The sequence below is a fragment of the Anabas testudineus genome, chromosome 2, assembly GCF_900324465.2.
Source record: "Anabas testudineus chromosome 2, fAnaTes1.2, whole genome shotgun sequence".
Taxonomy (NCBI): Eukaryota; Metazoa; Chordata; class Actinopteri; order Anabantiformes; family Anabantidae; genus Anabas; species Anabas testudineus.
The window spans coordinates 5,193,182-5,214,977 of NC_046611.1; the positions used below are offsets into that span (position 1 = coordinate 5,193,182).

At 40.3% G+C, this 21,796-nt stretch overlaps 1 protein-coding gene across 1 annotated transcript in view; it reads right to left on the reverse strand.

Moving 5' to 3' along the window:
- Positions 1 to 364: 364 nt before the first annotated feature.
- LOC113164681 (prospero homeobox protein 1-like) overlaps positions 365 to 21,796 on the reverse strand; it is a 33,934-nt gene continuing 12,502 nt past the window's right edge. Inside the window, exons 6-7 of the mRNA XM_026364079.2 lie at positions 14,267 to 14,461; positions 365 to 2,373 (exon numbers count right to left, since the gene is read on the reverse strand). Coding sequence (XP_026219864.1) covers positions 2,188 to 2,373; positions 14,267 to 14,461 — 381 coding nt within the window. The 3' untranslated portion in view covers positions 365 to 2,187. The remainder of the gene's footprint in view (positions 2,374 to 14,266; positions 14,462 to 21,796) is intronic.

Below are 21,796 nucleotides of genomic sequence, written 5' to 3' on the forward strand. Positions count from 1 at the left end.
TAGGCGTCAGCAGCTTTTTGAGGCTTTTGTGCTGACAATAATCGCACAGCGCTCCTCTTTTCAATTCATCAGCAACAACAACAAGGGATCACATGTCCCCTATACAGAATCCAGAGAGAGAGAAAGGTAGGGAGGGAGGACATAGACAGAGTTAAAGTGGCCATCATGTTGCCTAGTTACTGCTTGGGTGGATGGTGATTTGGTGTGTGTGGGCAGGCACATGCAAAAGGTCAATGCCCTCTACACCTCAGCCGCAGCTCAGTGCAAATAGAGGACAGAAAAGTAAAATCACACACTTGCAAACATTAGTACAGACCCCTCTTTTGTTTTGTTTTTTTCAAAGAATAATTTATTTCATGTTGCAGTGTGATGGATAAACAATAAGTAAACCACTGGTCAAATCTGTAGCAAGCATTAATAATAATCATCATCAGAATAACATTAATAGGAATAATTATTTCAATTATAAATAACAGTATCGGAGTGATCAGAGTAATTATTACATCTATACAAGCTACAAATATCAGCATTTTGTTGTTGTTTTTTTTTTTATTCTGCTGTTAAAACCTTAAACACTTCACACATGACCCAGTTGGTGCAGCCGCCCCTCTTAGCCACCCAGAGCAGAGAGAAATATCTAAAGACTTTGGTTTACTTTGACGCCTTTCGATGACTGGCAGTTTGAGTGCTTCAGCGATGAAGGGGGATCAATAAAGGACAATTTCACGTTACACATATGCTGTAACAGAAATCAAATAAAATGGCGACGAGGACACCAAAGTTAGTACAGCACCAACCACGGCATAATCTGCACGCTTGTATACACACAGGTATGCAGGAGCTAAACAAAAAGATCAGCTGTGTTTTGGTCTAATAACCTTTATAAGTCATTTCACAATTAAAATTTAACAGCTCCTGATGAAGGCCCAAAACCGAGCAATTAAACAAATTCCCCACAAGTGCCGAATGGCTGCATGCAGGAGCTGCTTTTCCCATATTAGTTGTTTGATTTCTTATGTTTATTAGAAACAAACATGGCTGTTTTCAAACATCAGTTTAGTAAAAATTCAGTTTAGGTCAGGCTCTGGTTAAACTATGCACTGAAAAGTATTTTATTTACTGATTAAACAGTTTATAACAAACCTTTGTACTGTTTGTGTATCAGGTTTGAACAGATGGGACTGAGTTTCTAAAACTGAGATTAAAAAATAAATAAATAAATAACCAATACAATTTTTGTCATTGATGCTCTGGGCGCCTGAAGGCAACATGAGCCAAGAGGGGCAGGCAGGGATGGGGGGGGGGGGCAGGGAGAGCCACACAGTCAAAACAAGTCTTAGTACAGTCTCAGTACAGTAAGAAGAGGAAGAAGTAAAAAGAGGGGAAACAAAGGGAAATAAACAACAACTAAGTTTGTTTTTTTGCCCAGTTTATCTGGGTTTGGGTGAGGATTTGGGAATGCTACTGTGCTTTCCTATTCAAGAGGGGGGGGTGTGTACGTGTGTGTGTGTGTGTGTAGTTGTATGTGCATGTGTATCTATGTGAATGACTGAGGGTTTATAGAAGAGAAGCTGAAAGCTTATACAAAGGAGAAAAATACAGAAACATCACTTTTTCCCAAAAATGTTCATGTAACTTAAAAACATCCACAATAGAAAGATTTTTTTTTTTATATATTATCATCTTTATTTTTAGTTCACTCCTGATCCCAGACCTCAGGCTGAAGATTGAGCCGTCATCTTCCTCCTCCATTTGTTCCTTAAGAGCAGAATGAAGAGCGAGTTTGGACAAGGCGGAGAAAGAAGAGACGGGTTTTTGACAAGGAGCTGTTCTGTAAGTGCAAGGAGTTTTGCTTTTAATTTATAAAAGTTTCAACACAATTTGTTAATTGAATCGTCTGACTCACGACTCGGAGTCCTCTGCCTCATTCAAGAGGAATATTTTTTCTTTATAAAATATTTTGAGGGTCAGTTTAGAAGGGCTGACCAAAAACAACCATCCACAAACCTCCCTGAAGCCTTCATGAAGAATCACTTCAAGTCTCTGCATGAACGTCAGACATTTTCAAATGCACTTCACCGAAGACGTCCGCCTAGTCTAACTCTGCAGCTGCAATGGATTCTCTTACAGTCTTCTCACAGTCCTTGGAGGTTTGTCTTGCTTGTCGTGTTTCCTCCTTAGCTCTAGTCAGTCATGGAGAAGTTCTTGTAGGCAGTTTGGGGATTTGAAGACCTCAGGAACCTCACTGTCAAGCTTGCAGATCACCTTGTAGATTGCCTTCTTCCATGACGGATCTGCGTCTTTGCCAGCCACAATGGCATTGAAGAATTCACGAAGCGTCACCTGGGCCACCTCCAGAAATCGCTCGGGAACCTACAGGAGGTAAATGAAATGGGCAAAGGAGAGAAAGAGGTAGAAAAAAAAGGAAATGGTGAGTGATTTCCTGAAGAGGAACTTCTCTTTCCCCTATAGTACTATATTTGTATTTACAGCACAAGATTTATCACAATAAATGAGCTCGAAATACAGAACTGTCGTACTTCTCTGTGGAGAAATGGATGACATCCCACAGACTGTTGTGCACATTCACACCTTTACACCTACAAATGTGCTGCCCTAGTAGCTTCTACTCTTCTGTAAAGGTGCTTTATACATTTTGAAAGCTGGCTACATAATGAATAATAATGAAATACTTTATTGATCCCCTTCATCTGCACTCAAGCATGAGTGAAGTTCAGCACTGATGTTGGAAGACGAGACCAGGTTCCCTGTCCCAGTTCATCTTAAAGGCCTCTCTCTATATTTATGAGTTTGTTGTATTTTTATACCCAAATCACCAAAACAAACCCCTTACAACATCTTTCAGGTGACATTCTTTTCTCCTCCAACAACCTTCTGCATGAAATTATAACAATAACACGGTATCAACAAGAGATTAAACATTTCACACAAAAGAAATTAAAGCAAACAGCGAGCAAGAAAACAAGTACATATTTAAAAAGTGAGTCTAAGTGTAGATAAAGGTTTTACACATTTTTCACCTATTTAATAAATAAGTTATATATGCTTTCCTACTATATGTGCCAATATTCTGTCAAATAAGTGAAAAAAGGAAGTAAAACTAACATTGGACTATTTAAATAGACCTACTTTGACAAAAGTGAAGGTGTAACTGAATTAGGTTAAGTGTGTGTGTCTTTCAGGTGTCCATATATTTCTATTCCTGTACAAAGTTCTTCTTCAGTGGTGAACTTCCCCTAAAATGCACTTCCCCTTTCCTAACAGCCTCCAGCTGTGTGTGTGTGTGTGTGTGTGTGTGTGTGGGGTTCCCTGTGCGCACACACTTGCACGTATTGAAACATTCATTGAACGATAGGCGACCAGTTCTCTGATCTGTCACTATGTCTGTAAGTTCAAGCAAGAAAGACGGGATTGAAGGGATCCAATTGTCCTTTCCACATACTGTCGTTACACACACATTTGTGTGTGTGTGTGTGTGTGTGTGTGTGTGTGTGTGTGTGTGTGTGTGCAGCAGACGACAGCAGAACAATGGCACACACACACATTTTTCATTTTTTTTTCTGCCCTTTCTCCCGGGGGCAAGATCATACAAAGACACTAAACAACCTTACTAGGATCCTGTCTCCCCTCCACTCTTTTTTTTTTTTTTCTTCTTTTTGTATGTAGGTGCAAAACACACACACACACACACACACACACACACACCTGACTCCAGACAAATACATGCTCCCATACACCCCAACAAACCCACACACGTGTAGAGGACGGCAAAGTGCCATCTGGGTGTAACCCCGTCACGCGTGGCAGGACATGCCAAGGTTAGCCGCCACCAGAACGGATGAATCACCCTCCACACACACTCACACTCGACACACACACAGCCTAAATGATTCCCCTGACTCTCATATACTCTGTCTACCCTCACCTACCCTCTCTCTCTTTTTAGCTGGCCCCTTGAGACCACAGTTATTTCAATGAGGCCCTCTGTCACTGTCTTGCTAAAGACACTACTGTACACACACAGATGCACACACACACATTATCACTCTCATCCACACCAATCAATGTCTGAACTGATATCTCTGTCTGTGCCACAGGGTTACACATGTACATACTTGCACGATCTTACTTTTGTATTTGATATTTCCTTTTTATCACTTTAATAATTAAACTCTACGGAGCAGCAGGAAACATCATCTTCGCTACAATAAAGGCCAGAAGGTCAAGAAGGAGAGTTTTTCCACATCATTCAAGGACTGCTTTGTTTGGAGGTGAAAACAAAAGCCAGCATGTCAGTGAGAATCCCTCTGTACAAAAGGGATTTGGTGCACAAGCACAGCGAGCATGGGAGGTCAAAGTTAAACCAGGAACTCACCAGTAAACTGAGATTTGTAACAGACAATTCACTGTTGACTCTTGCTTTGCTCAGGTATGGAACAAATTGGTTGTGTTGATCATTAAACCTCACAAGGACTAAACCTTTTAAATGCTGCTCTGAAAATGTCTCACGGGGCCAAAACAAGTTGAAACCTGAGCTCGACCACGGAGATGAATGTGCCTTTGAGCTGAACCTGGACTGTTGGATGACTCCTTCAAATTTGCTGTCATCTTAAACAAATGCCTTGTTCTTGAATTTTGCTTCATTATTGATGTGAATAACCTCATGTTACCTAAATGTTAAGCTTATTTTTGTACTTTTACTATGAACTAAATAGCCAAAAGCAAAGGCAAATGTATAGGTAAGAAGCTGTGGGTTGTCTTCATGACACCCTCTTAATTCTGTTTCATCTTTCCATTGTTTGTCATCTGATACTTCAACCACCAAGACAAAAACCACCACGCACAGCAGGATAGTAAAGCATTTAGTGACCTTGACCTAGACGGACCCTGGTCCTGGTATCTTTGTGTTAAGTAAGTGCTGGTACTGTCTTGTTCAGCATAATGATTGGTGTTTTTTTTTTATGTTTTAGGTTGGCATGCATCATCTCTGCAGCGGTAAGAGGACTCAAAGTGCTGAAACAAGAGTCTGATGGAGAGAGAAAAGGACACCGCTGAGTCACATGGAGGTAGGGAAACACTAGCAGAAAGACTGAAATGAAACAAGGAGGATATTGTGTGTCCGGTGTTGGTATCAGCTTAACTGGACAAACACACAAACACTTGGGTCCAGATGCCCAGATTTGTCTGGCCATCGTAAATCAGTCCAATAAAGGGATCTAAATTAGGCCATCATCAATACAGATGGGCCTGTCTCCCCAATGTGTGTGTGCGTACGTGTGTGCATGAGATTTTCTCCTGGCTTGGATCTTGATGTGTAGTTGCCAGGAGAGAGAGAGTGGGCAAGGAATGGGTGGGAAAGAGAAAGAAAGATGAAGAGGAAGAAAGACACTTCGTTCCCAGTAAACATAATTCGCATGATTGCTCCGGTTCGGTGGGTAAATATTGGATGAAGGGAGGCTCAATTATTCTCTCCCCACTCACTAACACACACACACACACACACACACACAGAAGGACAAGAGCCTGTAAATCTCTAAATCGCTGCCCAACAAAGAGGCCTACTGGGATGTTCTCCCTCCCTCTTTTTTTCCTCGTTGCCTTCCTTTCGCTCATCCTCTCACTTCCCCCTCCTTTCTCCTTTGGTTCCTCTGTCCTTCATCCCTTCCTGGAAATGTATTGGTAGTTTTTATTTTACTGTATAATGAATCACAAGCTCACTTAACATTTTCTTTCATCTTACATGCAAACTTATGGCGTATTTTGAAATGTTTGAAGTGAGAAGTGCTGACAAACATTTACTGCTTTCAAGAAATGTCACCTGCATTAACACCTCTTCAGCTGGTTTTTTAGTTTTTGGCTATTTGTGACGCATTTAGTGCTTTTTGTCATTTTGTCATGTGCTGCTGTGATTCATTCAATTGTCATTTGCATTTTCAAATGTGTTCATCTTTGCCTAGAGTTGCTGCATGTAACTCTGTCTCTCATCTTATTTGCATTTTCTCTGTTTTCTCACGGATGGAAAGTTATGGTTCATTTTATCAAAGTATATGAAGGACAAATACAAAACTATATTAATTCCATTCTATGGAAGTTCTCTTGAGTTTCCCATTCATGGTTGAACATGAGCTGTGAAAACATGAAGAGCATCATCTACAGAAACTCATCACTAGTGCCCAAACTGCACAGCAATAAGCAGTTAGCAACAGTGACGTCTGCTTTGCTAATTTTGTCCGTTTTTACAGTGCATGCCACCAGCGCAAAGGACATATTTTTAGAATAAAGGAGAACCCTTTATAAGTAGGTTACTTTTTATGGATTTACTATCCCATTTTAACACATCAGAGTAGAAAAACGTTTAGTGTATGTAGTGTTGGGTAACTCAACACATCAACACAGGCAACACCATTACTCACTGACATTGAAGGATTTCTTGTTTGCTCATTTGATGCCAGAGATTCCCGAGAAAGTTGGCGACTTGTATTCAGGTTGAACTCAAGTCTCACATAAATACGCTTCCACCTGGGCCCTAATTGATTCAGACTTGTCAATAATCACTTGTGAGTTGTACAGAAATTGATAAAGAACCAAACCTAACACTGTGTGTATTTTTCTAATTGGCATCTACACAACTATCAGTAAGGGAAAGGGGATAGTACTAATCTAACAACTTATTTGTTGATACAGTGGATGCACTTCATCATAAGGCAGGGCTTCTCAAATGGACTTGACTTTAAACGTGCCTCAATAAGACCAAGCTCTCTGTTTTATAGGTATGTAGACCATCAGCTCCAAGAAAATTGAGACTTTATGCCCTCAGTTTGTGCTCTTAATTTTCTCCCACACCACGTCCATTTCTTCATCTGCTCCCTTAAACCTTGCCCTTCCTCACTTTTCATCTTCCTATTTTCGTCTCTAGCTCTTATCACCTGCCAACCAGGTCTGTGTCTCTCCTGTTATTCCTTTCCTCTTCTGTCCTCTTTTCTCCCCACCTCCCTCATGGGTTTTTTCCCTGCCTCCCTTTCTCTCCTCACTCCTGAACATAAACCACTCCTTTCTCCATTTCTCAGCAACGATTTCCTCTTAACGCACCGTCACCATGAGGCTGTTAGAGACGTCTGGTCTGTGTGTGTTTGTATGTCCTCAGTTGACTCCACCTATTCTTCTCTCTGTGTGTCTTTCCACCTGCCGGACTCTCCTTTACCTTTCCATCCTCACTTGCTGTCTTCCACAAAAGGCCAATCACACACAAACGCACACACAAACACACACACCCCCAGGCTCTTAAGAAATATATTGATGTTTAACAGAAGGAGACGATGTGTGTGTTGATCCTTTTTTGTCCTTTTTTACTTGAACTCTTTCTGCCTTGCTTCGCTGACATAGCAGATGTTGACACTGTTTACTCAGGTGTACATGTGCACACACATTATTTAACTGCTTCTAATGAGTTGATGTATTATTGATCAGTTTTCAGCTCGCTTGTACATCTTTAAACTATCTTAATAACTGCAAGGTGTTTCTCTTTTCAGTTTCAGATGACCCTCACTGCACCCCTTCACACACACACACCTCATCACACTGTCTTTTGTGCTGTTCGTTCCCTGTGTGGCCTTGAGGTCCACTTCACTGTTGGTCAGTGGACTATTTTTCTATCATTGAGACAATACTGGAACTCTTTCATCTGCTGCTCATTCTGTGGACTGAGCAAATTGTGTGTGGTACTGACTGGACGTGGGGTTTTCGTGCCAACACACAAGCATCTGCTTCCTTTTTCCTCCTCCTCCCTCTCAATCTCTCGCTTTCCCTGCTATTAAACCTGGTGTCTTTTAGAATATATGCGATTGTTGCTTTGAAGCTTTTTAGTTTTGTGGGATGTGTGTGCACAGCACTTTCCCTGTGTGTGCCTTTCCTTAGTTTCCTCCTCATTTTAATGTCCATTCACTGAGCATGCTCTCACCTTTCTAGCTACATCCAGCCAAACACTGGTTTAAACATTAAAATTATTTTGAATTAATGCTCCGAGACTACATCTGTCCTGCGTGATTTTATGCTCTCCTGCCGTGTCCTGTAAACATCTGAAGCACCTGCTAATGTTGCTCTGTCTCATTATTGACACTTGAAAGACTATACAAGGAAAAACTGCTTGTTAACACTTGGATGTGCCACCAAGGGCTAACAATCTTCTTCTTAATAAGCTTAAAACAGCCCTGGTTGGAGTTTTAATGCCCTTTTCAAGGTTGTTTTAATAATAATTGTTTAGGAAAGGTCAGGCAGTCACCTTTTAATTTGTCATTTCTCCAGCCAGGGAATTCACTTCTTGTCCTCTATGTTCCTGCTGCTCCGTCCTATGTATAAATAGCACAGACAATAACCTGGGAAGGTGCTCCTTGACATAGTCACCCATATTTGCACCAGGCAGATAGCTGCCATTCCTAAGTGAAGCAGGAAGCACAGTGTTGGAAAGATCACACGTTTGCACTGTTGTATCCTTTGCATACAGTTAAAAAACAAAACAGCTCACACAGTTTAGAGACACAGTCAGCTGGTTGATGTCAAATAAATCCTGCTCTAATATAAAAAAATATCCTGACCCCAGGGTCACACGTTTTTTTTTTTTTTTTTTTTCTTCATTTAAAGTGTGAAATTTAAGAAAGTTGACACTAAAAGTTTCTCCAGGACATTAGCAATATGTTTCCTTTCTCTGCTGCTCTTTTGTCAATCAGTCACTGATCTCACTGTCACCAGGACAGCTTCTCTTTGTTCACACTGCATGTGACTGAGAGGAAGGGTCTGCGTCCTGAGATTGCGTCTGTGTGTCTGTCCTCACTATCTCTTGAGTGTGTGTCTTTGTATCATTGCACGTCATAGTTTGTCTGTTCATACACTAACTGTGCTTCCTTGGATAGAGTGTGTGTTCTTTGCTTCTTTGTGTGTGTGTGTGTGTGTGTGTGTAAGTGTGTGTCTGTCATGCATAGAGGACAATGGCGTGGTTGATCTGACTGAGAGGCTGCAGACCACTGGTATCACATGACGGAGGCTGAAGGCCACATCTTTGTTACCAGGCCTATTGTTAAAGCTAAGGAGACAGCTGGGGCAAGGGAAGGGAATCACTGCATGCACAACACACACACTCACACAAACATACAGGAAGACCGTACACAGGCGCGCACACACAAATACACACTGCACCCTCGTGACTCCAATCAGGATCAGTGACAAAGATGATGCCTTCTTCTTCTCAACTGGAGTACTAAGACACACACACACACACACACACACACACACACACACACACTGCAAGCAGATAGCTATAATTATAGTGACAGAAACTGGCAGGTGGCATTGTCTGTACCATACTGCTCACTGTGAACCAGTAAGAGATAGAAAGTGACAGTGAGAAGACTTAATAACTTTAAGTGACAGCAACAAAGAGTGTGTGATCACATAGATTATGGGTTTGTGAATGTATTTGCCCTCAAGAAGTATCTAAACAACATATCTGTAAACTTGTAAACTACCTTTTATTGTGTCTGTCATGTTCAGTTCAATTACTTTTCCTACAATCTCTGGGCGACTAAAGCTCGATTTCATACTTGTATTATTGTATTTTCTCCAAACACTGTTCATGATCAGATAAAGATTAATTTCTTGGTGAAATACAGTGTTTAATGAATCTTAATCAGCTGTTTCAGCCACTAGACAACAATCAGCTGTAGGTTGCTGATGCCAGTCTGTTGGATTGAAAGTTTTGCATGTTCATCCACTCATTGACCTTAGAATATAATTACCAAAGCAAATTAATAGCATTTAAACATAGCGTATGGAAATCAGGTTGCATCTAGTTCAGCAGATATGAAGCAGACTTTCTTCCTTCCATAATAACCCTGCATACCTTCAGTCCTCTGTTTTGAATATTATTCTTTCAGAATTCTGTAAAAATGGTCAAATTAAACATACTGGAGCATCCTGGTAGCTCAGTGGTTACAACATGTGTCTCGTAGCTGTTCGCAGTTTTAATCCAGCTGAGAATCTTTGCCTATAATACAGTATCATCTCTCTCACCACATTGTCCTGTCAACTATTTACTGTACAAAAGGCTGAATTCTCAATAATAATCCTGTAATCCAAACCTTGTAAAATCGACATAAATGAAAGTAAAATGTAGTCATTTGCCCAAAGCGCTACATTTAGAATAAGGGATAAGCCTGAGTTATGAGGAGAGGAAAAGAAAGCAGGACAGGTGTAGTGTTTGAAATCCATCTTCTGTCTAAAGGTTGATCTATTAGTGTGTGAGCGCCTTCTGGGTAGGTTACAAATAAAAAAGACGAAAGGTGAGGACAACAGAAAGACGAGGAAAAAAAAAACACTGACAAAAGACTAATGGATCAATACAGATTAATCTTTTATATGTCGATGTGTTTTTATTCATTAAAACAGCCTATCAGTCGAAAATACTAAAAAATAAACCCAAAATTCAGCACAGAGGCATTTGTTAAAAGCTCTAGTGGATGGAGAGCATGTGATAGAAAGCCCACTTTGAGAATCGATTCCTGAGAGTTGAACTCTGCCTTTTTTTTTTTTTTCCTCTTTCAATGGACTTGTTTGAAGAGGAAGCGGAAAAGATGAGGGAATAGATGAATTAGAAGAGTGAAAGGATGAAAAAGAATCTAAAACGCTGGAGAAAGACATGAGAAGTTTAGCCTTTCATGAAGTGCACAGTTTATGAAACCAGATAGCCCTGAAATGTGAGTGTGTGACCACTCTGTGGCCTCCAGGTGTGTGTGTGTGTCTTTTATAGTCAAAGGGCAGATTTTGGTAGCAACCACACCCACCCTTCAAGGGAGGGTCTCTCTGCTCTTTCAGAAGAACATGAATGAGTATCTGTATGTGTGTGCACGTATGTATGTGTGTGTGTTATGGAGGGGGTGGGGCACAGCTGTGCCGTTGTTTGGCGCTGACAGAGCCAGCGAGGATCCTTGAACTGGAAAGATGAGAACGTCCTCTAGAAGGATTCATAAAAACATCTCATTGTCTCCTCGTCATCCAACACACACATGCACGCGCGCACCAAAATATGACAACTTCATCTTTTTATACCCTCCCCAGGCCTCTATTCTTTCTCATGTGTGTGTGTTTGTGTATAATGGTGGTGTGTGCGTAGGAGTTGGGCATGCCAGAGCACGAGCACACTCTTCCTAAGTAACCAAAGCATAGGTGTACTTCAAATATTCCACCAAAACTTTAACACACACACACACTCAGGCAAGTTAAGAGTGCCTTGCCCAACGCTGCTGGCAGACTTAACCAACGACTGATCAATCTGTTCTCAGTATAAAAAAAAATCTCTTGGCAGAAGGTAGAAGCTGACACCTTTCCCTGAGTGTCCTGGCAAAGAAAATCTCTTTCTCTTTTTGTTTCCCTCTTTTTTAAGTCTATTCCCCGTTTCCTTTCCATTCCTCCAGCCGTCTTCCTTTCTTTGCCTTCCTCATTAGTTAGTGGGCAGAGCCGCAATTAGGACAAAATTGTTACAGTGACAAGGGAGAGGAGGGGAGGGTGGAAGGAGAGACGGCAAGGATGGAGAGAGACAGAGAGGTAAACAAGAAAGAGGAGTTGAAAGAATGTGGATGGAGAGAGGGGAGGAGGTGGTAATTAATGAAGCTGCTGTAATTACTGGAGCCTGTTTACGCCAACTTTAGATGACAACAAGCGCACAAAAACTCCTAACAAATTACACTCACCTTTCCACAGCAGTAATCTACAATGACTGTTTAAAATGCTGCCCATGTACGTTTACTAATGACATTTTGGCTTTATGGCTTTTTTCTATCAACCTGTCAAACCATAAAACACTTTATTTCATCAGTGTTGACTAAGATGAACTGCAAATTCAAATAATTTACCCTTTTAGCCTTTAACCTAGGCTAATTCTCTCCACATAATTGACAAGGAGAATATTTATATTGTACAAAAAGAAGAGACAATAGTGCAGTAGGGTAAGAAAGGAAAGGGTAGCTAAGCAGGGTGCATCGTAAGGATTAAGACATAAGTTGGAAAGCAGAGGAAGAGAACTTGACATGGTTTGGACAAAATAAAAGAAGACTAAAAGGTAGCAGGGGGTAGAAAGGGAGTAAAGGACAAAGGAAAATGAAAGAGGAATAAAAGAAGAAAGGGTATAAGGAGAGAAGGAGAGGAGGTGACAAAGAGAACATATTGACAGAGGACAGATTCAGCAGGAAGGAGAGGAAGCAAGGAAAGGGAAAGGAGAGGAGGAGGGGAGGAGGTGTGATGGGGGACAAACCAAGGTGGAACTGTGATGATGCTAAATTTGGCAAAAGGAGAAGACTTGTGCGTATGTGTATGTACGTCGGGAGACTTGCTGAATCGGCCGTGGTTCCAGTTTCACGCCTCTGAGTTTGACAGAGAGGGAGAGAGAGAGAGGGAGAGAGAGAGAGAGTCCCCAGCCAGTAATGTTCCCTCAGGGCGGACGGACAAAGGGATGGATGGATGGAGGGAGGGAGGGAAGGAAGAAGGTAAAGGGAGAGGAGGCGGCAGGTGGGAAAAGGGACAAAGAAGGAGGAGAAAATGTATACCTACCACTGCAATCAGACAATCACATTAACGCACAGAGGACTCGTGTTGATTTACTAAAGTCTGTATCAGCATCTTTTCCTGATTACGTTTATGCCTTTTTCTACAGGGACGCAGATTAACCTTTAAACTACAAATGCAAACCGTTACACATTGCCATGTTTTCATAATGATTTTCTCCCTCTCAGGCACTGTACAGTCAGCTTACGGTGTCTGGAAGGTGATTGTCGTCCCCGGACACCTCATTGTCTTATGTAGTAGGAAAATAATGAAAAGTAACTAAGAGCTGTATAAAAAAGTCCAATAACTTACTGAAGCTAAAACGCAGGGGACTAAATGTCAACGCTGAACATTTACCTGACTCAGTTTCTGTTTTCCAGTTGATTTTCATATTGCATTGAAATCAGCTGAAACTAATGGATGCCAGAAAGGCAGCGAATCAATTTTTAAAACTTAAGTATATAAACATATGCAAAGCTGCAGTCATTCTTCAAACTCCTGACGCTAATATGAACCTTACCCCACAGTCCCTAAAAATAACTCAGCTGAAGACCAGCCAAAATAAACACACATACATTATTTGCATGCGAGTGTCTCTTTCCTGTACAGGCTCTTTACATACACACCTGTGAAAAGCTACCCGACCCCTTGATATGTAAAGTATGCAAAGTGTTTGCTATTCATTCCTCCAGTATAAAATACCTTCGAGTTTGTGCGTGTGGATATTTGAGTGTGTCTGTTAATCTTACTTTATGTATTTAAGCATGCTTCCATGTTACTCTCACTAAGCAAAAAGACAAGTGTGTGTGTGTGTTTGTCAGCAGTGAGGTGTGTGCTAATGGACATCTAAATGCTGCTGATGTTATGTTAGATAGTTTAAGGGCCCTCAGGTCCCCTTAGACCAATATTGGGAGAGAAAAAGTGAGGCAGAGAATGTGACTTCTGCAAATCGCTTTGACAAGGACACCCGCGCCTCAAGCGGCGTCCTCTTTCGCCTCATCGAACACACACATACTGCGACATCCACACCTCAGCAGAATCGTGAGGTGACTGTTGCGCTCTGAACAGCTGACTTGGTAGAGGGCGTTTGTGTGAGATGTGCTGAATCCAGGTTTAATTCATTTTTGAAAGTGAACGGAGAAACAGTTTGTTAAAGACAAGTTAATTTAGTGAAATAATGTGTAGTAGAAAAAGGAAACTTCCTGCTGCTGAAATATTTAGGAAGAAATCTGAATCAGTCACTAAACTGAAGGCAAACTAGTCCTTCAGTGTGAATTCCAGCAAGTGAACAGAGGGTCAAAGAGTGAATGAAACAATTTGTGAAATTATTCCGCTTTTCATGGCATAAAAAAAAAAAAAAAAAAACTTAATTTACAAAGGTGTATAATAATTGAATGTTATTCAGTAAAAGTTAAAACATTAAAGTCTGAAAACTGGAGTTTGGATTTTAATACTAAAGCTCAAAAAAGGCAAATAGAAGCTTTTTAAAATGAAAATATCTGCCGTGAATGTCATTAATCAAAGCACACACACTTGCCGTTGTTATATTTCGGTATGTATTCTTACTGGTGTTGCTCCAAACTTAATATTTGTCTTTATATTAGTCAAACCGACAAATTTAACACACATTTGAGAGCCTCTCTTTTGACAAGCTTACCTCAAAGTCATTGGCCTTGTTGTAGTGCATGTTGAGCGCCCTGAAGAGTTCAGCGTCGCGGCCCACTGTGAGCTCCTCTGCAGCAGTCACACCCTCGTTGATGGCCTGCCGGGCGAACTTCTCCATCTGGATGTAGTAAAACTCCCTGAAGTTGCTGAACCACTTGATCAGCTGGGAGGTAATGCAGCGATTGAACTAGAACAGTAGAAAAATCTAAATGTAAAAACTCATTGAGGTTTTAGTTTAAACATACGTCTTAAAAGGAATTCACAGATTTGAGTTGATTTAAAAGTAGGATGGAGTCGATTAAGTGCTGAGTATTGCTTCCTGTTTTGCAGTGCTGTTGATTTTTAATAGCACAGGCTGATGTTTTCTTTGGTACATATTTGCATTGCGGTATGTCATCACATTTGACTTGACATACTAGTCCTGGGTATGAGTGCTTACCTTGTATGACGGCACATCTACATATGGATTGACTAATTTTTACAGGGCATAATGTTCATGTAGTTATTGCAGTTTATACAGGGTCAATACTTTCAGAACAGATGTATGAGTCTGAAGAAATGTTTTTACAAGTTACGTTTAACAAGAAGTAAAGACGATGAGATCTTTGTTGTTTCCCAGTTCTTTTTAGACCAGTTTAATCAATGTCAAAATGGAAACAAGGTTGGTTTGATGCCTTAGTTTTACATGAATGTATTGTGCTAACTGCTGTAGATAATAAAATTATTGTTTAAAATTGAATGGGCAATCGAAAATAATGGTAACTTACATTAATTTTCTCTGTTTGTACATGAGACGTGTATAAATGCAAATGTAAGACAATGGGCAACAGAACCAACTCCTCCAATTAACTTCATTTAGCACACATGACCCCACACAGGGTTAAAATCTAAAAAATAAAATAAAATCCATTTATCCACCTCATTAGCCACAAAAACACTGTCTAAACCTTAAGGGCACTTGTTGGGGGAAAAAACAGTCCTTAGAAACCTTCCTAATCAAACAAGAATGACCCAAATATTATTTTATCACTGGGCCATTATAGGTTTTCATACTGAGCAGAAACAACATTAAGCAACTCTCATCAAACACAGTTTCAGCCCTGCAGGCCTTAACAGTACGCTGCAAAATATGTCAGACATTTAAATATTTTTACTGGATTATTTCAAAAACATTGAATATATTCCAGCACTATATGAAAGATGTTGGCTCACACAAGTACAAAATTACAGTAACTGCACGTAATAGAAGAAAATACTGGTTCAGTCCGTCACTTTATTGCTGTTGACAAATTAAAATTTGAACGCACATTACAGTATTTAAAGGTATGGTTATTTTTGTTGTAGTTCCAACTTTTTAATGGCCACATTACTTGTATTTAATCACCCTGTAACTCCAGTATTAATGGAGATATAGACGGAGGAATTAAAAAGGAACGGTGGAACCGAAGGGCCGTGTTTTTCTGGTATACTAACCTGACAGTTTTTTTACATGATTGAGTTAGGCTGCAGTGTTAAACGTCTTATTCTGAGAATAGTCATTGCAGGTTTTAGTAAATTTATTTGTAGACTTGTTGGTGTAACATGTAGAATATGATTGCTCTCAATTTGTGTATCATATCTACTTGGTCCTTTGCATTTTCATCTCTTCCTCATGCTAAACAAAACATGGAGCAAAAAAAAAACAGACAGCACAGTGAAAGTGTGTGTGTGTGTGTTTGTGTGTGTTCGGTGAAGAGGAAAAACGGCTTTGACACGGAGATTAAGCTCTGTATTGTTACAAGACATTGTCTCACAGGAAGAAGGGATGAGTGAGAGAGATAGGGGGGAAAGAAAGAGGGGAAACGAGAGAGAAGGCTGAATAGAGCGAGGTATCATGGAGAAAGGAATTCAGTGAGAGAGAGAAAAGCAGAGGATGACAGAGGGAAGGAGGTATTTTTTCAGGAGCGGTCAGAGGTGGTGACATAATGGAGCATAATTCAGGGGGGGTGGTTGTGTGTGTGTGTGTGTGTGTGTGTGTGTGTGTGTGTGTGTGTGTGTGTGTCTGCAGCAGAAGGAAAGGGAGTTGGTTTTATGAAGCCAGAAACGGGGAAAGTGTGTGTGTACGTGTGTGGTGGGGGTATTTTGACCCACAAAAGGGTGACACGAATGGAACGTGATAACTCAGCAATTAAAACACAAACAGTCGACATACAGGGTGATGTCCTCTCTCCATTTTCTTTCTATGTTCACCATTTGTCTGCCTGTCTAACTGTAACAATCTATCCATGGATTTATTGTAAGAAAATGCACCAAAAAGTTTACATTGAATCCCATGACGTAAACACAAGTGCCACTTAAAATCTCTAATAGGTTTAGCTCTGAAATTAGAAATGACGTACAGTAATAAGATTATTAATTAATTAAATAAAAAAATACATAACTTGATATATTATTCTTTGGGTCCAGACTGTTCAAATAAGGCAAAATTATACATTTAAATCTCATGTAACTGAGATTATGCCATATCAATAAATATGATTTTATGAAATTTAACAATGACCTTTAGTTTCACAGTTGTTGTTGTTGTTGTTGATTTCAATCTAAAAATGCTTACCATGCAGTACCATGGTTGGCCAATGGGACAAATTAGCTGCAAGACTGACTTCACTGTATTATATCAGCTAGCTTTTAAAATGCAATCATAAAATTTCTCTGGGAAGTTAACTGGTAGCTGGGAAATAAATGATCTAGGTGACCTTCCAGGAAAACTGTAGCAGTAAACATTTAATCCTAGTTTGACATACTGTGTATTGCAGTTAGAGGGAGCAAGATTTTGTGCAGACACTTCTCAGGTGAGCTACATGTGAGACTTAGATGTCTGAATCAGAATCTGACACAGTCAGATGGCCTGGTTGTTACCTGGACTTGATCCTGTAAACCCTCTAGCACAAAGTCTAGGTAATGTTGAAATATGATCTCCAAATTTTCATGTCATGCCTCCCACCGCTTGTAGAAATCAACCACATTCTCATGTGAGAATGCATCTGACTCGAACAAACTCCTCCTGTGAGCTAATGGCCTGATTCTCCCAACATTGTCCAGAGTTCATATGTGAAAAACACCAATTATCTGTATCACACTGCTGATGACAGAACTATAGACTAGAAGTAGTTGTAATAATGCACAGAACTTTTTGTCTAAGTAAAACAAACCACAGCTGCTGCTCAAAAATCACATTTTGAGCACAAAGAAAATGTGTAGCCTAAAATCTGTAACTGTGAATCATGCATTTCTCAGCCTGGAATCATTTCACAGGGTCAGTATTTCAGGAATGACTGCACTGCACAGGACTATGAAACACAAACTCACATGCATTCACCCGACTGTCCCACCACCTGACCTCCTCCCACCCACTGTCCCGTCCAGCTCATCATAATCAGCACAGACCAAAAAAAAGAGACAAAAGACAGAAAGAGAATGGAGGTGGGGGGGGGCAAAATGCTGAGCTTGAGGAATGCCATTTTCTGTTTACAACGAAAAAGGGGGAAAGAGTGTCAGAAAGTGTCAGGGTGCCCCAACTCCCCCTCTTTTCCCCTTGATGGCCGGTGTTGTCAGACCCCCCAGGCCATGTTGGAAGGGCAAACACACACATCCTTAAAGAATCTGCCACTTCAACCACATTCGTTGTAGCTCGACACATTTTATAGACGACAGAATGAATGTGCACAATCAACATAAATGTGCGCGTTGTAACACTGAAGGTTTCCTGTGATTGCCTGAGGAGTAACTTTTTTTAAATGATGTTTTAGGGCATTTTTGCTTTACTCGACAGTATAGGAAGGAAATTTACTTGAGAGAGTGCAGTTCATGTGACTATTGAGGTATGGTGTAGATAACCCTTAAGTCACAGATTAGTTATATTTATATTTTATATATAGCAGAAGATGTCTTACTTTGATTTTGTTTTATGTTGCTCATAGTGATGTCTTGTTTGTCCCATGTGGCCTGGACCAAAGGTTTGACATGACATGAAAATACAAACTATACTAACAACACAGTCTTAATATTGGACATGGTCCTATTTGCAAGTTTTATGTAGATAGACTTTGTAAGTTAAAAACACATAACACTGACTCTCCCTAAATTATTTGCCTTTACAGAAAGCAAAAACACACAATAATTACAAAACTGTCGGTGACCTTAAACCCTTTTGCTTGCAGAACAGCTACTCTAGTGAAGCCACAGTCTGTATTTTAAAATACTGAGAAATAAAGAAAGCTTTGTTTCAACACTTTAAAACAACACATATCTGTGTGTACTGTGCCTCCAAAGTCTTCACTGTTCATAAGTTAAGTATCAGTAGACAAGCTGTTGTTGGTTCATATCCTGACGTTGCCAAATTGGCTGTGCAGCTCTAATTGATAAGATGGGTAAGAGGCTGGTTAGACACTAATTGATTCCTGCTGAGACTGTTGCATTGACATGTCATCTCAGCCTCTCAAGGCAAGAGTCTTCAGGGCTCTCGCTGATAAATGTGCCACTGCTTTGAGTGTGTCTATGTAAAAACGCTCCGCTGGCAGGGAATGCGAGTGAGAGTGTGTGCGAAACGGAAGGAGCTCCCCGAGCCAGCGAGCATCTAATTAATCCTAACTCCTCCAGTCTTAACGAGGTCTTAATTACTCTCACTGACTCTCTCAAGACAAGACGGCAGTGACCTCAGCGTCTCCCGCTAACATACAGTATATGATTGTCTGGTCAGAAGGGAAGAGCTTTCACACTGCAATTACAACCCTGTGTGTGTGTGTGTATATATATTTATGTGTGTGCTTGCTCATCTGTGTCTAAAACAGTTGTCAGCTCAACCCACTTCCCACACCGAGCGAGACGGTCATTGTGCTTAAGAGGCTCATCTTTAAGAACCAGTTTCCCATAGACAATGTCCATTCAAGTCCAATTAGGGGAAGCCATTCAGGGCCCTAATTCCCTTACAGTGAATCTGCCTGATCCTCCTAACACATGCTAGTTATTGTTCTCAGGGAAGGAGGGGGGAGGAGTAGGAGTAAGAGAGAGAGTGAGAGAAAGAGAAAAAGACATTGACCTGGATTTTAGAAAATATGGTAATGATGAAGGTAATGAATGCAATGGGACAATGAAACAGGACACACACATCCACAGACATCAACAGAGTGCTCTCTCTCACCGAGTCCTACACACACACACACACACGCTACCACAGCCTTGAAAAGAACAGCCTTGCTCATCAAAAACAGGATTATCCACAATTCATTTTTTTTATTAAGCAAAAAGATATCTGCAGAGTTACTCCCACGGATAAATATTCTGGATTAACTGGGATTACGACTCAATTAAAATTAAATGAAACCATTATTTGCATAAAATAGAAATAATGAGAAACAATGCTTAAGATATGTTGCTCTTCCCTTCAGAAATCTCACAAAAAGACCAAAGCTAACAATGAATTTGTCCCAATAATACAGATTTACTCTGCCCTGTCTGCCATGAAGCTTGTTTGTCGTCCAAAAACTATAAAAAAAATCCAACATCTGAATAGTTTTCTTTAGTCATTTAGTCCTTTCCTTTCATATTTCCACAACTTCAGATCCTGTTTTTGATGCTATTTACGCCACAGACATTCAGTATTAAGTATTAACTACCTCTCTGTTTAGTTGTGTTCACTGATAATGGCACTATCGACATTCGGGGTTTATATATATATATATATATATATTTATATATATATTTCTGGTAAATTGCAGTGTCTGTGGTTCTGACTACAGTTACAAGTCGAGGCTGTAGCACAGTCCATCTGCCGAGTGAAGTGGCAGCCCAAAACACTGCAAACATCTCATAGTCTAAACCCGTGTTTGCCGAGATGAAGAGATTAAATGAATATCACTTTGGAGATAAACCAACAGATTGGAGACTAGATTAATTTTAAAAGCTAATATCAATCCCCACAAGATAAACTTATAAACTGAGCCTATGCATTAACTCATTAGTTGTAATTTGTTCATTTTCCAAATTAAACCACAGTTTATTTGGCTGCAGAAGTATTTACTCAGATAATAGAAAGTGTAAAGGAAAGTAAGCTGATTATGGAAAATATCAATGTCAGCACATAAATGTTTTAATTACTGAACTAACTACATTTGGACAAGACATTTTGAAATGAAATGAGTTTTGTGATTTAATCATGTTAAATGAGCTCAAACAGCTTCTCACTATTAATATTGAGATTCAGAAGTTCTGTTCATTTCCAGTTTTCTCTGCACAGAGATGGGAAATAGGAGAAACTGTAGCATCACTCAATTGATTATTCACAGAAAAAAGTCCAGTCAGTCTCACTTCAGGCAACGAAATTCAACTTTTTTGCTTGATTCAAAAGTTTGAAAACAGATTTATTGTAATTTTGGTAATGGCTCAACATACTTACATATTTTCTATATTTTAAGTATAACTGGTATAAATGATTCCCATTTTTATCACTTACTGGGCTCCCAGTTAATGACCAATCTGACTCACACATACTGGGAGCAGGTAGGCTTAGCAACCTTGTGTTTGCCTAGCAACCTGGTGTCCCAGCACCCTTGTTGCCATGGCAGCCAATGAGGATGTGGCACTGCCATGAGGAAGTGGTCATCACAGATATGAGCCAAAGGGCAGCTGGTGTGTGTGTGTGTGTGTGTGTGTGTGTGTGTGTGTGTGTGTGTGTGTGTGTGTGTGCGTGCGGGTGTGTGGTTGCTCATTTGAATACAGCGTCCTGAATCCGTCGGGGAGCCGTATGCTCCTTTGCAAAACATGTAGCAGCCTGTAAACACAAAACAATCAGCATCTTTGTTTTAAAGCTGTTGTTCTGTTGTCGTCCCTTTCATTTGTTTGTCCCCCCCCCCCCCCCCATTCCCGCTGTCATTTTCTGAAAACACCCCAACACGCAAACACAAATGTTCATGTACACACACGCCATCTTATTTTCTTACTCATTTTCCCGTAACATTCTCTCTTTTAGTTATGTCAATATCCTCTTTCCTTTTCACTGCTGTCTTTCTATAAACCTGTGGCATCCTGTCATGTGTCAAATCAACACTTACTGTGAACTGTGTGTGTTCTTTGTATTGTTTGAGAAAAGTTCAGCTACTCGTTTTACATCAGTGAAAGTGTGTGTGTGTGTTTTATAGAGGTTGAGGGCAGGATATGTGTGTTTTGTGAGTCGGAACATGTGTGTGAGAGAGAAAGTGGGCGTTATCACCCCCCTTTCCAACCCCAGACCGATTAAGGCCAGAAACTCTAATTATGCTACAAAAATGTGACAGACTGGAGCACCCATCTGCCCTATAGGGTGTCACACATAGACACACACATACAGAATAACGGAATAAAACACTAAAGTGCAGCTTTAGCTCGTCTAGTAAGAACTGTAGAGAATAAAATCCAGAGCAGACAAAGACGCCTTCTCCTCTCCATTTTGGCACTCAGAAACATTTTGTATTTACTCATTTGCTGTTTTGCAGTTCATTATGTGAGT